At 54.8% G+C, this 13806-nt stretch overlaps 4 protein-coding genes across 4 annotated transcripts; 1 reads left to right on the forward strand and 3 right to left on the reverse strand.

Annotated features, from left to right (window-relative positions):
- Positions 1-1051: 1051 nt before the first annotated feature.
- LCB2 (serine palmitoyltransferase component) lies at positions 1052-3046 on the reverse strand (the record flags this gene model as incomplete). Its single annotated transcript, XM_049379223.1, has 1 exon — positions 1052-3046. One exon carries the CDS (start codon positions 3044-3046, stop codon positions 1052-1054), a length of 1995 nt encoding a protein of 664 aa, XP_049231134.1.
- A 2286-nt stretch (positions 3047-5332) lies between these two features.
- On the reverse strand, positions 5333-7118 carry J4E87_007630 (uncharacterized protein; the record flags this gene model as incomplete). The annotated part of the gene is made up of 2 exons (XM_049379224.1): positions 5333-6788; positions 6841-7118. The coding sequence occupies 2 exons, from the start codon at positions 7116-7118 to the stop codon at positions 5333-5335; spliced, it is 1734 nt and encodes a 577-aa protein (XP_049231135.1).
- Positions 7119-9435: 2317 nt separating this feature from the next.
- Positions 9436-10715, reverse strand: MDM10 (Mitochondrial distribution and morphology protein 10; the record flags this gene model as incomplete). Its single annotated transcript, XM_049379225.1, has 3 exons — positions 9436-10238; positions 10287-10565; positions 10619-10715. The coding sequence occupies 3 exons, from the start codon at positions 10713-10715 to the stop codon at positions 9436-9438; spliced, it is 1179 nt and encodes a 392-aa protein (XP_049231136.1).
- Positions 10716-10939: 224 nt separating this feature from the next.
- Positions 10940-11701, forward strand: J4E87_007632 (uncharacterized protein; the record flags this gene model as incomplete). Its single annotated transcript, XM_049379226.1, has 2 exons — positions 10940-11130; positions 11185-11701. 2 exons carry the CDS (start codon positions 10940-10942, stop codon positions 11699-11701), a joined length of 708 nt encoding a protein of 235 aa, XP_049231137.1.
- Positions 11702-13806: the final 2105 nt, after the last annotated feature.

Below are 13806 nucleotides of genomic sequence, written 5' to 3' on the forward strand. Positions count from 1 at the left end.
TACATTACCGACGTCATATCCCATATCCCTACCAACTGCAAGATCAAGTTGCCCCGACAGACCCCATAGCCAACATAGCCAAACCCAACTAAGATCATCTTCTGTCCGTCAAACAGCCTCATCATGTATTTCCTCCACTTTTGCAGCCAACCCACTCCCTACCCATCACGAACAGCTGTTCTACGCTTCTCACCTTGTATACGTCGTCTTACATCCAACATCCAACATCCAACCAAGCAAATACCGAAAAGAAACAAACGACTCAATGAAGACAAATCAGCATATCAAACATGACACATCTCAAACAAGACAAAAGGCATAGTCGCGTGCAAAAAGCCAAGTGTGACAACGTTCAAACCAAGGAAAGAGGTGTGTGCTCATCATGACGTTTATTTTCTTTTCACTCTCCCTGCGCCGCTATCTCCCATGTCGCCCTCCAGTATCCAGATTAGATGGTCTATAGACATATGGTGGATACTGGAGGGCGATGATTGTAGTCTAGTGTTGTTACAACATTCATCGCCCTACAGTATCCTCCATGTGTCTATAGACCATCTAATCAATATACATGTCTACCATCTACCCCCTACCATCTATCAACCTTCCCAATCACCCAGCCACCACATTACGATTACCGACTCCTACCCACTCCAACAACCTACTCAACACGACTTCAACATGCACATTTACAATCAAAGTCACAATCACAAACAAGAAAAACGACGAATACTCATAACCAGAAAATGCAAAACTCAAATGCACAACGTCGTCATATCTTCAAAGAAGTGCCATGCGGACATAAAAAAGTTTAATAGTGTAAAAAAGCCAACAGCGAGGGTATTGAATCGAGAAAGAGTTATGATACAAGACAAGCAAGACGCAACGCGGCCACAACAAGGCGCGGCCAACGCGCACGACAACGGGGGACGCCAAAATGCTCCAAAAGTGTTCGCCTGAATAACGTCGTGAAACCAGTAAGTGTGGTCGGGATGACAAGAGTGTTGATGAAAAGAAGATGCTGCGTAGGACATATATAAACATGCAATTCTTTTTACCGCAGCGTCCCTTGAACATCATCAACAGTCCTCTTGAGCACATCCTCGATCCTCCACCTGGGGGGCTTAGGCATCGTCTCCTTGTTATCGTCCGCGGCCTTGCTCATCTCGAGAAGGTCCTCTGGTTCCGCACCGCCAGCAACACCGCTGCTGAACTTGAGTTGGAGGAGCTCGCCAACCTGGTCGCAAGCCGTGAGCATGCGGTCGAGATCGTCCTTGGTATGCGCGGCGCTGACGCAGAAGCGGGCTCGTGATGAGACGAGAGGGGTGGCTGGGTAGCCGACGACGACGACGGAGATCTTGCGCTTGAGCATCTCGTGGGAGAAGGCGGGCATCTTGGCGGGGTTGTACAGCATGACGGGGATGATGGGGGAGTCGTCGTGGCCGTAGACGATGAAGCCGAGGCGCTTCAAACCGAGACGGAGATAGCGTGAGTTGAAGCAGAGACGCTGGAGACGCTCTTCGCCTTGGCCGGGGACGATGGAACCGTCGATGATACGGAGGGCGGAGGAGATTTGCATGAGGACGGGTGGTGCGGGTGACTCGGCGAAGAGCATGGCGGCGTTGGAGGTGCGGAGCTTGTCGATGATGGGCTTCTCAGCGGCGATGTAACCACCGTTTGCGCCAAAGGACTTTGTCAATGTACCCATGAGGATGTCAACCTCCGAGGGGTCAATACCAAAGTAGTCGCAAACACCGCGTCCGCGAGGACCGACACCACCAACGGAGTGGGCCTCGTCGACGAACAGGTTGAACTTGTACTTGTGTTTCAGGCTGATGATACCGGGAAGGTTGCACATGGTACCCTCCATGGAGTAGAGACCCTCAACGGCGACCAAAATCTTCTTCCATGGGCGGTGGGTGCGGGGCTGACCTTGCGAGATGGCTTCACGGAGCTTGCGCTCGAGATCGCGCATGTCGTTATGCTTGAACATTGTGACCATGGCACCGGAGAGACGAGCGCCGAATCGGATGGAAGAGTGGTTGAGTTCGTCGGAGATCATGAGGCAGCCCTTTCCAACGATGGTGGGGAATGTGGTAGCGTTCGTAACGAAACCCATGGAGAAGACCATTGAAGCTGGCTTGCCGACGAACTTGGCGATGAGGTCCTCAACCTCGACAGTGAGATCTGAAGTACCGCTGTCTGACCGGGGACTGGCCATGGAGATTCCGTATTTCCTGATGGTAGCTTCGGCAGCGTCTGCGCAGGGACCTTCTGATTGAGCAAATCCGAGGTAGTTGTAGGAGCTCATGTTGAGAGTTTCTGTGGTGGTACCGAGCATCTTGAAGGTGTTGTTGCCGTCGTCTGACTTGCGGTCAAGCACGGTGATGAAGCGTCCAGGGACACCGGTCGTCGGTCGCGAGAAGCAGTCGTTGATGCGCATCTTCAACCGTCTCGTGTAGAAGTTGTCGAAGTCGCTGTTGAGGGGTGCATATCCGTCCTTCTCCTGCAGATGGCTGTAGTGTTGCTTCCTGAAGCGCTTGCCGAAGAAGTCGCGAACATGTCCGAATACTATTAGGATTAAGTAGCTGATGTATGTGGTGAAAAGGAAATAATATGGCGGCTCGTCCTCAATGGGGTCGCCGAACTCGCCCTCGAACTTGCTGAGGTAGCGGTGCTTCTGGGAGCCAAGGGGACCGAATTGGGCGTGTGCTCGTGCGAGGCGGCGCTGCTCCTCTGGCGAAGGCGGCTGGAAGAGGGTCTTGGGCTCCGTGGGCATCTTCTCGCCGGTCGCAGTGGTCAGGTTGATGGTCGGGAGGGAGATTTGCGAGGGCGAGGGGTTATTGAGAAGGGCCTGTTGCTGGGCAACGAATGCCTCGCGCAGGAGAGCGGCGTCGGTCCGGGACTTGGGGGAGCCACCGAAGAGGGATGTGAACTTGTTGCCCTTTGCGAAGGATTGTCGACGCGCTGGCTCGCGCTTCTCGGCGGAGGGATCGAGGGGGGGAGCAGGGGCGGTGGATGCGAACGGGTTGATGCTTCGGACAGGCATTGCAGCAATTGCTCTCGGACGGCGGTATTAGAGTAGGCAGGGCAGACGCAGGGAGGTGTAGGCTCGAGTATCGTCCCACGTTGCAGCTGGCGGTGAAGAATGCAGGAGGTCGCGGGAGGAGCTAGACGGGAAAAGGATCAGCAGGCGACTCGAGGAAGAATTGGCGGCGCTGCGTGGGGACGTCGGCGAGCAGCGGCTGGGACAGTGGTGGGTGAAGGGCAGTCTTAGTAGGACTGACGCGCTCATGCACCCGGAGCGTGGACAAAACCGGGGAGCGGCAGTGCCGGATAGCGTGCAGGAGATGGACGAAAGCTGGGAAAGAGATTGAGGGCTGGGATTGGGCAGGTACAGCGGGAGACCGCGGACGCTTGGAGGAAAAGGACCTACGTGCTGCTCGCGGTGCAATAAACAGAGGCTTGACTGGTACTGCGGAGTACGTGAAGGGCTGTCGCAACGCTTTTCGTGTTCCTGAGTGGCGCGGCCGTTTGCTGCGAACCACCAAGCTTCTGCGCCGCCGGTCGTGACGTAGAGATGGCGTGAAAGTCCTGGCACGATCAACACCAACGGGCAAGTAATGAGCGACAAGATGTGGGTGTGGAGCGAGAGAAGAAAGCTGGCACTTCACTTATCAGCGTCGAGGCAAGGGGTGGTGCAGTCGAAAAGCAGCGGCGAGCTGGTTGGCCCGACGAAACGTGAAATGAGCAGCCCCATTGTCCCGTTCGGCACCACGCCGCTTGGGGCACAACGTCAGGGGAACTCGATGCCGATCGCTGCCACTTCGCCCTCGAATCGCCCTCCTCGCCTGCCGAGCATCGCAAGCCTTGCCAGACTAGACCCGTACCTCGTCCGAGCCTGAAAAGCCTTGCGACTCGGGCCATAATCGCGCGGGCCCAGAGCTTGTCTGCGATGTGTCTGCGCGCCTGCGATGCCAACGGGCCTCGCCGCACGTCATCGACTACATCAAATTTCTTAACCCAGTTCTTGCGCAACGTTCGGTCTGACAAGCCTGACATAATCACCGCATGCTCTGTCATTCACGCATGGCTGTCTGCTGTCTGCTGTCAGCCACGACGTGCTCGCCCACTGATGCCCACCGCTTGGCATGCTGTAAGCGTTGCGGCACTCACACCACCACGCATAGTCGACGATCTTATTGCAGTGCTATTTCCTTTTCCAGCCTCGCCTACACCATCGACTAGCACATAAGCACATGCGGCCACATATTTGAAGACGTCGTGCCGCCGTTGCGCAGCAGTCACCACGCGACAATTACACTTCTTACCAACGCCTGTGTAGCATGAAATAACATGTTACAGCCTTCCAGCAAATGATTGGCTCACCCGATTTTGTAATCATCGTGTGGAGGTTCAACGGGCTGGCCCGAGACCACTCTCATTAATGCGCTGTCAAATGGGCTGTGTAGCCCTTCCTAGTGCGAGGATTCGCTGTAAATTACGATGGACTTTCATCTCGCAACCGTGGATACGAGACAACCTGTCCATCGTAATTTCACTCTGCTATAACATGGCACTTCCCCGCTGCCTGACAGCTCTAAACACCTCCGCATAGCACATCGCTGGCACTATCCCAGGTCGGTTCAAGTAATGTAATGTATTTGTTTACTGATCTCGAAGAACAGCTGTTTACCGGAGACCCCTTTGAAAGCTACATACTCAAGCACGCGCAGCGGCTCTGTAATCCACAACAACCCCCGCAGCTCAAGATCTCCTTAAAATGGCAATCCCTCCACCTGCCAGCCGAGCCCGACAAGAGAAAATTCCGAGATGCACGCAACATATGAAACAATGGCTAGCTCGCAACAGAAAAAGAAGAGATGATGAACAATGAAAAGGACAATCCAAAAGGAAAAAAGACGACCAGCATATGCCGCTGACGTCTGCCAACACCAGCGCAGGTTCCACCAGTCCGCCATTTCTCTGTATAGTTCCAATCCTGAGCAACGCCGTGTTCAATAACCAGTCCCTGTATGGTGGTCGTTCAACCTGCGTTACGAAGAGTAGTGATGGAAAGTAGTGGAAGGGTGGCTTCCTACAAGCGACGGGAAAACCCCATGGCTTTGTAGATCCAAGGATTTGAGACCAATATGTGAGAGATGACAACCACATTAAGTATGAGCGATAATGGTGAGCAAGAGCCGCAGATGCCCCGCCACTGTTCCAAGCGGCAGGGCGTGCGCATCGAGCTTCCTCGTAAGAAAGCAACCGCGACCGGGTATAAGAGCACGCAAAAGAATAATTGACAAACAGACGGTAGTATGCGGCCTGCTCATTGCATCTGGTGATGCTCCGGTGACATGCTTGATGGGTCTAACGAGCCGAATGACACCAGGTTCTGCATGTCCAAGTCGTCGACGTTGTCATCCATCATCGGTGACCGGAACGGCATGTTGAGATTTTGCTTGGCGTACATGTCTGTCATCTGCAGCGCCTCGTCGGACATGCCGTTGTCGTGCGACATTGGGTACACGTCATTGTGGTTGTCACGACCGAAAGAACCCAGTGGTGGTGACTGGTTAGCAATGATAGGGTCAGGGTGGTTCATCGCCGGCATAGGTGAGTGGTGAGATGCAGAAGGTGGCGGGCCCATTGGTGTATGTACATAGGGAGGAATGTTGTACTGGCCGTAGTTGGATGCCGGGATGTTGTCGTTTGAGGGACCCGATGTGAAAAAGGAAGGCGTGCCGTACTCCGAAGGTGAGTTAGCGGTAGTGGCCGATATGGGGTACTGTCGGTAGTCCATGCCGTACCCTGCAGAAGTGTCGATGCTCAGGTGAGGGCCAATAGGGCCTGCACTCTGGGGCGTCGGCGCAAAGATCTCAGGGTTAGGAACATACGGCGACGGCTCTTGTTGAATCAAGAAAGATGGCATCGGGTTGCGAAGCATAGAAAAGTCCATCGCAACAGGCACTGAACGACTTCGCTGGCGCTTGTGACCACGCGGTTGGAAGGGTTGAGGTGCAAGATGCGTCTCCTGAAACATGCCCATGTGATGCGGGTGCTGGAGGTGGTTTGGTTGGGACGCGGGCCGGTGGTTGATGGGCGAGACCGGTGCCGAGACGGCGAATGTGTTTGGGTCGAACATGTTGTGTCGGTTCTGAAACGACTCCAGTGAGACAAGTTTCGCCAACTGACCGCTCAGCACCTTCGGGTGACCACCCAAATGGTGCAACATAATGTTTGATGCTTGCTGGTCCTCGGTAAAGTCGCCGCATTGGAAAAATCCTCCCGAACCGGAAGAGTCCATGAAAAAGTTCGGGGGGCGGTTGAGCTCGACAATCAGGCCTCCGGGGCGTTGCGACGCACCCTCGGCGTTTGCGGTCATGTCGCCATTCTCCAGTGAAATGTTCTTGATGTATGAGAACGGGTACTCAATCTTGTATCCTGCAGAGTCGTTGTTGATGTAGTAGGTGATGCAGCACTTCTCAGGTGAGTAGAATACCACAAGGTCCATGGCGCTCTGTCCGACTCGTCTCCAGCTACCGATGCTGAGGGAGCGGCAAGCAAAGTGGTGGATGACAACCTTGGAGTTGTTGGCGTCGGTGTTGAGAAGCATGCCACTTCCGTATGGCATACCGCCTGCGCGTCCCAGGAAACTAGTGCCGATTGACTTGCCAGACTCCATGGCCTGGAGGGCAAGGTATCGTCGCATGGACTCTGGGATATCATTGCAGTCATCACCGTTCTCGATGCTCTTCTTGGCAATGTTCTTGATCTTGGCACGCCTATGCAAGTGTCAGTACTGCGCACAAGCATCATGCTGCTCGCTTTTCCTACCTGTTCTGGAACCAGATCTGGACTGAGCGCTCGGTCATGTTGATTTCCGAGGCAATTCTTTCGCGGGTAGCAGCAGTGGGCGTGGGGTTCTTGTTGAACTCCACTTCGAGTGTCACAAGTTGGTCTTGAGTGGCCCTCTGTCTCTTCTGGTTGCGCTGCTGCTGGGTGAGGGTGCTCTTGCGCGGGGGTCGGCGCGGGGCGGAGCCCTGCGTCGGGGTCGAGGATGACGCCGGTGGAGATGGCGTGGGCGAGACCATTGCGTCGTCGTTTGACTGCATGTTGGGTGGTGGGGATGATCGGAGGGCGAGAGTTGGACTCGATTCGAAGCGGGGTCGGAGATATAGAGGGAGCAATCGAGCTAACACCTCAGTCTATCTTGGTTCGTAAAGTGTCGTGAAGTAATGGTCCAAGCAATGGTGGTGGGTGAAGATAGTGGAGCTATGCGAAGCTGGTAAGAGTTCAATGTCACGGGAGAAAGAATCCACGTGTGTGAGAAGCTCGAGACACCGTCCAGGCGCGTGTGAGAAGGGTCAAGGGTGAAGGAAGCTGCTGGCCGGGGAGCAGATGGATCGTCCGAAAGCGAGTCCAAGTCGACAAGAGTGAAGGAAGAGGTGCTAAGGAGCGGACAGACAAAGCCTAAAGGAGGGTTGTGAAGAAAGGAACGTGGGCAAAGGCCGAAAGGAGTGGCGGCACTTCGCAGAAGTCGACAGAGAAAGAGAAAGATGTAGGTACCACACCGACAGCAAAGGTGACGATAGGAATCCGGATAGAGGAGCAGGGCCTTGGATGTAAATGAGCGACCGTGGTTGGGAAAGGGGAGATTAAGGGAAGGGGCATTGAAGCCGGGGGGAAGGTGCGCGCCGGCTAGCTTAGGCTGGGCAGGGCGCTAGCTGGCCAGAGAGACGGTTTTAGCCCAACGGCACCACCGCTCGACGCCCGCCCTGGAGGCGCGAGACCAGTGGTGACGCACCAAAACGCTTATGTTCTGAAGCAAACCATGCTCGTCGCAACACTCTGACCGGATGTTCCTCCGCTCTACACCACGACACAACAGCACCAGCATCCGACGGTGCGCGTGCGGCGTGCTCTCTGCCCGCCTGCACGCGCTGCCCGCAATAGCTCCGATCAGGGGGACTACTGCGAGGTACCTCGGAGTCGCGCCACTAGAGACGTGACAGCAAGGGTCGACCGACAGGCTCTGTTCCAAGACTCAGGAGGCCGCCGCCTATAGGGCAATCCTTGCCGCGAGGCTGGCCGCGACAACAGACTCGCATCGCGATACCTGTCAGAACAGCGCGCATGAATGGTGCTCGTTTATCAAAAAAAGGCCGCGAAGTCGTCGTCCTCATGGTCCGCTTTAGCGTGTTCCGACAGGCCAAACAACGCGCGAGCATGAGGCGCTACCGTTGTCGTGTTTGAGAAGCCCTGCGTCTTCGAGCGCTCACTACGGCAACGATCGGGCAAGGCACACCAGAGCGTGACTGTGAGCGTGAGCGTGAGCGAGAAGGCGCACCGGCAGGGCGTTCAAAGTATTCCTGGCACGCGTCTGTGTCGGTCGCACCTGGCCTGCATCGCCGTACGCGCCCGCATTCCTGGTGCTGACAGTGTGCGGCAGAGGGCCCATTTCGGTATCGTGAAGACTTGATCGCGAGCCTCGTGCGGATCGCTCGGGTAAGCCGAGCATGAGAAAAGATCCTGACGAGCATCGGCGCCCGTGCCGTCTAATCGCTCCCATCCTGACACGCTCGTCGCTCGGTCAAAAAGCCACGGAATCGAGATTGTTCACATTTGGCAAGCCGCAATAGTTCGTTGATCTTGAGAGTGCCGACTCAGCTTAGCTCGTCGCCCGTCTTGTCGCCCTACAGCTGTCAATCTATAGTACCGATCGCTTCCCTGCACCATTAATTGCAAGGCTTACGCCAGGCACGGCGGTGTGAATGGTGGACGCGTCGGCAAGCGAGTGACAACAACCACCAACCCGGAAAACTGACTCCCACCAACAACATCATGGCCCGCGCCGAGCGCGGCCTCGACCGGATCTGCAGTCCACCTGCACCCCCAACTTGCGGAAGTCCCTCATCCGTCTCTGCATGCTCAACCACCGTTTGCCTTCAAGAATGTCAAGTGTAACAGAATGTTGCGAATCGTGCCACTGCATTGAAAACACGTCCAAACAGCACCCAAGCAGTGTGACGAGCAGCGTCCATCCCCATACTTTGTTTCAGCGTTACACCGCTCGGGACCAGACTACGCCATCATGCACACTTCGCTACTTACTCGAGTCCTAGCCTGCAATATATGTCGTGTTCAGAAAACACATGGTCGCCCTCGCATGGATACTGTAAGGCTCTCACGGCCCTCGTTTGCGTCCCACTGTTTGACGCCATCGTCTTCTAGAAACATTTTCTGATGCCCTGACCATGTGCGGGAGACGCGTTTCTAGAACAACCGCTGACGAACAGTACAGTGGTCGACGACCCTGGGCTGGGCCGGTTGAGTCAGTTCGGCAGTCGATCCGATGTGCATCCTTCCTTCGCAAACGGTATACTTATTCTTTTTAACGATCGGGATATTGCCGTCTGTGCGTGTTATCGTTCATGAGGAGTACTGCAGCTCAACACCCACAGAGCGGACCATTTGCTCTCTCTTCTTTAGGTCCAGACTCGCACCAAGAGTGAATAGCAGCTCCTTGATTCTGCCCTCCCACAATACTCCGATATGCCAATCCTGATCGACTCTAGCCTTCAGCACGCCGGATACATCGTCATCTGCAGAAGTTGTTGGGCGTTTCCAATCTGGACGCAACTTCTTGATCGCCCAATCTACGTCGGTTGTGCTGCGCAGACGCCAGAGTTCACACCCGAGCTGCAGCTCACTTTCATAGGAGTAGAAGTTGAAGTCGAAGCGGGAGGACAGGGCCAAGTTAGGGCCGGCCTTGACAGCATACGTGGAAGAGAGATTTCCCATCAACGGGTTGAGCGTGAGCGTCATGGTATACGGGAAGCCCGCATGGTTGGGTAGGGTGGCGAACCTCACCCCTGTGCTGATTCCCCCGCTCTTGTTGAGTATGCCATAGTACAGCTCAGCGCCTGCGCTGAAGCGACCATGCACAGGATCCACCTGCTCTGCAGCAACGGGTTCTGCGGGCGCAACTCTGGGGCCTGGACCAAAGTTGTAAAGACCCCGGACGCCCATCAACGCCGAGTCTGTGCTGTACATGTATTCCGTGCTGTATTTGCCGAAGTCATTTTGCAGTAGCGTCAGGATCGTCCCGCCGTTGTTGAGATTGGAGTCGCTCACGGCGGCGATCCTCAGCTGTCGCGTAGGAGTGAGGCGGCGGAGGTACAGGGCTTCGAGCCTCTGCTGTGGTAGGAATATGCGCCCATACAACAGGGTGTCTGTCTTGACTCAGCGGGGGTACGGGAAGGCAGTGTCATCCAGCTCACTCTTGCGGTCTATCCGGCGGCCAGCATGCCAAACCTCCCACGACCACTTCTCGTCCGGTCTCCGCAACTCTTGCACATGCTTGTAACCTCGTATGACGTTGTGGAGGTCGATGTGGGACGTCCTAAAGTCCTTCCGTAGTGGCAGCGACGAGTACAGGTAGGATACTGAGCCGTCGACTACCCCCACACTGCCTAGGGTGTACGAGGTTGCGAAATTGGGGGCCGCGAGAGAGGAGATTTGCATGCGCAGCCCACGGGGTATGTCAAAGTCGAGCAATGCTGTCATCTACAGTCAGTATCCAGTCTAGAACGCGACATCCAGTGTGACGTACCCCGTGCCGACGCGTTCAGTGCGCCATAGGAATTGTCGACGTTCCAGCCCGATGCCTCGTAGAATGCATGCTGCACACTATCCATGAAATCCAACATCGCTATGTTATCGATTGATCATCTCGAGCAGACTGGGGTGAGGTTGAGTGCGTAGACTTTGGAGAGCGCGAGAGCGACATCTGGATCCACAGCGGAGCAGCCGCGGTTGCACCAATCGGGGGTTCGCCAAAATCCCCGCTCAATTTTTTGGAAGTCGCGACCGCAACTTCGAACTTTTTCCTGAGCGCAACCACCAACCACAACACCCCCGAAATACCGCCACCATGCCCAAATCCAAGCGCCAGAAGGTCGTGCATCTTACCAAGACGGACAAGAAGGGCAAGGAGCTATCTTTGAAGCTCTTTGCCAATGTCCAGGAAGCGGCGGATAACTTTGAGCACATCTTCGTCTTCGCCGTAGAGAACATGCGCAACTCGTACCTCAAAGAAGTTCGCCAGGAGTTCGCTGACAGCCGGTATGTCTGCGGAAGCGCTTTCATCCAATGCGCGCATGGCTAACGAATGCGCAGATTCTTCTTCGGAAAGACCAAAGTCATGGCGAAAGCGCTTGGCCTAAGCCCGGCAGAAGAGCACCTCTCGAACCTCTCCGAGCTTACCAAGCACCTCAACGGCAATGTCGGACTCTTTTTCACCAACCGCGAGCCCAGCGAGGTCATTGAGTACTTTGTCAACTACTCGCAAACCGACTTTGCGCGCGCCGGTGTTGTCGCTACACAGACCTTCACAGTACCCGCTGGTGTTGTCCACTCAAGAGGTGGAGAGATTCCCGAAGAGGAGGACGTGCCGCTGCCGCACAGCATGGAGACTACCATCAGGAAATGGGGCATGCCAACGAGGCTCGACAAGGGCAAGATCATCTTGGATGTGCCGCACACCATCGCCGAGGAGGGCAAGGTCATGAACAGTCATCAAACAGCGCTGCTGAAGATGTTCGGTGTGGCCATGGCAGACTTCAAGATCGATCTCAAGGCCTACTACACCAAGGCGACTGAGCAGGTGACAGAGGTTGGAGCTATGGAGGAGTAGGAACAAGCGAGATCAGCTTAGTTCAGTTGCATCATGACGGCGTTTCTTAGGCGTTCGGTTCGACCAGGGAAAAGTATGCTAGATGACTTTGACGGAAAGCTCGAGTCAGCCCACGAGCACATCACAATATACCCTATTATGTTGGTCTTCAACTTTGCTAGACCTCTGCGCGACTAGCTTTCATGGCATACTGCATATATTTTTCAGTCGCCTGTTCTCTACTAAAAAGATATTTAAACCTGCTACAGCATCGCTAATCCAGCTAAAAGACCTCCTACGATAGCACCAAATGTCTCAGGGTAGTTCGCAACACCTGCACCCGTCTCGGCCGGAACCGACGCACTCGCCGAAGTCTCATCCGCTGTAGGAGTCGCCGTGCGCGTAGTCCTGACCGATGTGGATGAGTGTGTGGAAGAATGTGTCGAGGTATGCGATGTTGTAGAGTTGCGCGACAGCGTTGAAGTCGAGAGCGTCGAGTTGGCCATAGCGCTGCTAGACATGGAGATCATGACTGTGCTGCCGGAAGGTGTGAGAGTCGGTAAGTTTGAAAGTACCGGAGCGGACTCGGTGACGGAGGGATAGACGATGGTGCTAGGGCCAAAGAAAGGCGCCGTGTCCGGGTCGAACATTGGGCCGGTATCTACATCGGATGCTTGATTAGAGTTGAGATTCCAGGCATACTACATGCAAAACTATTGCCGTCGACCAAACTTACAGCTTGAGGTTGAGGCATCTTGCGCAAGCGCGGCGACCACCAGGCCAAACAAGGCAACGAGCACCTTCATACTTTCTTTCTTGCTACCCAACTTGTCGCGTTGTGATGCACTAGTAACGGCAGTCGGCAGTCGTGAAACTCAATAGTGATGCTGGCGGAACCTCGAACGTGTAGTGACGAAGATAATAAAATGTATTAGGAAAGAGCGAAAGAGTCAAAAGTAAGGATCGACCGACGACTACGACCGCGATAGAAAGTGAAGCCCAGCACGCGCGCGCATCACGTAGGACCAGAAAACTGGTTCTCAGGGACTTTTAATCCCCATTCACTCTACCCTGCCCCGTCAGCCTGTTCTGGCCCTCCGCCCCTAAAGAGAAGGATCTCGTAAAGAACAAGCATATCAATACTCTCCCGCAACCCGCCCAATGATGGCCGCCCAGTCAGCGTGCCCAGAGGTCTGGTCATCTCCGTGGGGCTAGACGTGTTTCGGATGGGGGCTCGTGTTCTCGTGTCTACACGGCTGCGAGCCCGAAAGTTAGTGGCGCCTAGTCCTATTGCCGCGAGACTGGCGCGTTGAATCTATGGATTGGATTTGGGCAGGCTAGAGGATAGAAAGTGAGCAGCTGATGCGCGCGATGGGGGCTTGCTTTTTTGGGTGATGTCGATGGATGGCTTTGTGAATGGATGCTAGTGAGCGTTGGAGGCGCGCGTGAGTGGAGATACCCCACATGGCGCCCCTGATGGCTTGGCAGGTACAAGCGGGCGAGCAAGCGATGTGAGGACGCGTGCATGACGTGCTTCTTTTCCTGAGCCTGCAGCATCACCGCGGAGCCTGAGACCGCTATCACACAACTGACTCTGATATACGAAATGACGCCGCGGATCGTTAGATCTGGACTCTGTTCACAAAACACAATAGGCCTTGCATGGCCACTGCGGCTGCGATGTCGAGCAAACTGGATGGATTGTCTAGGTATCGTCACTTCATCTGCTCTCGAACATGTGTCTTGATCTCACTTTCATGTCTTGCATGGAGTCTAACACAAAGTTGCTTGCTAACAATGGAATTGTCTCGGTGCTCAGCACATATAATGCAGCATCCACAAGCAGAAGGTAGAGCTTCACAGCCAGAAACGGACACTACCTCATCAGCAGTTCCAAATGAACTATCAAGCCCAGAACAGCCCACTCGGAGGGCGCGGTTTATTTGCGAATCGATCACTTGGACGGGGCGACCTCATACTCACGGAAGACCCCATTGTCTTCTGCAACACCGGTAGTACTGAAAACCAGTGGTCCGATCAGGCTACCGTCGACACTTTCTATGCTGCTCAACGAATACATGCAACTTCTGTCATCTATGCAGCTGTGAACGATCTTACATTAGAGC

Source organism: Alternaria ethzedia (genome assembly GCF_023757985.1).
Source record: "Alternaria ethzedia strain BMP 0044 chromosome Unknown scaffold_21, whole genome shotgun sequence".
NCBI classification, from domain to species: domain Eukaryota; kingdom Fungi; phylum Ascomycota; class Dothideomycetes; order Pleosporales; family Pleosporaceae; genus Alternaria; species Alternaria ethzedia.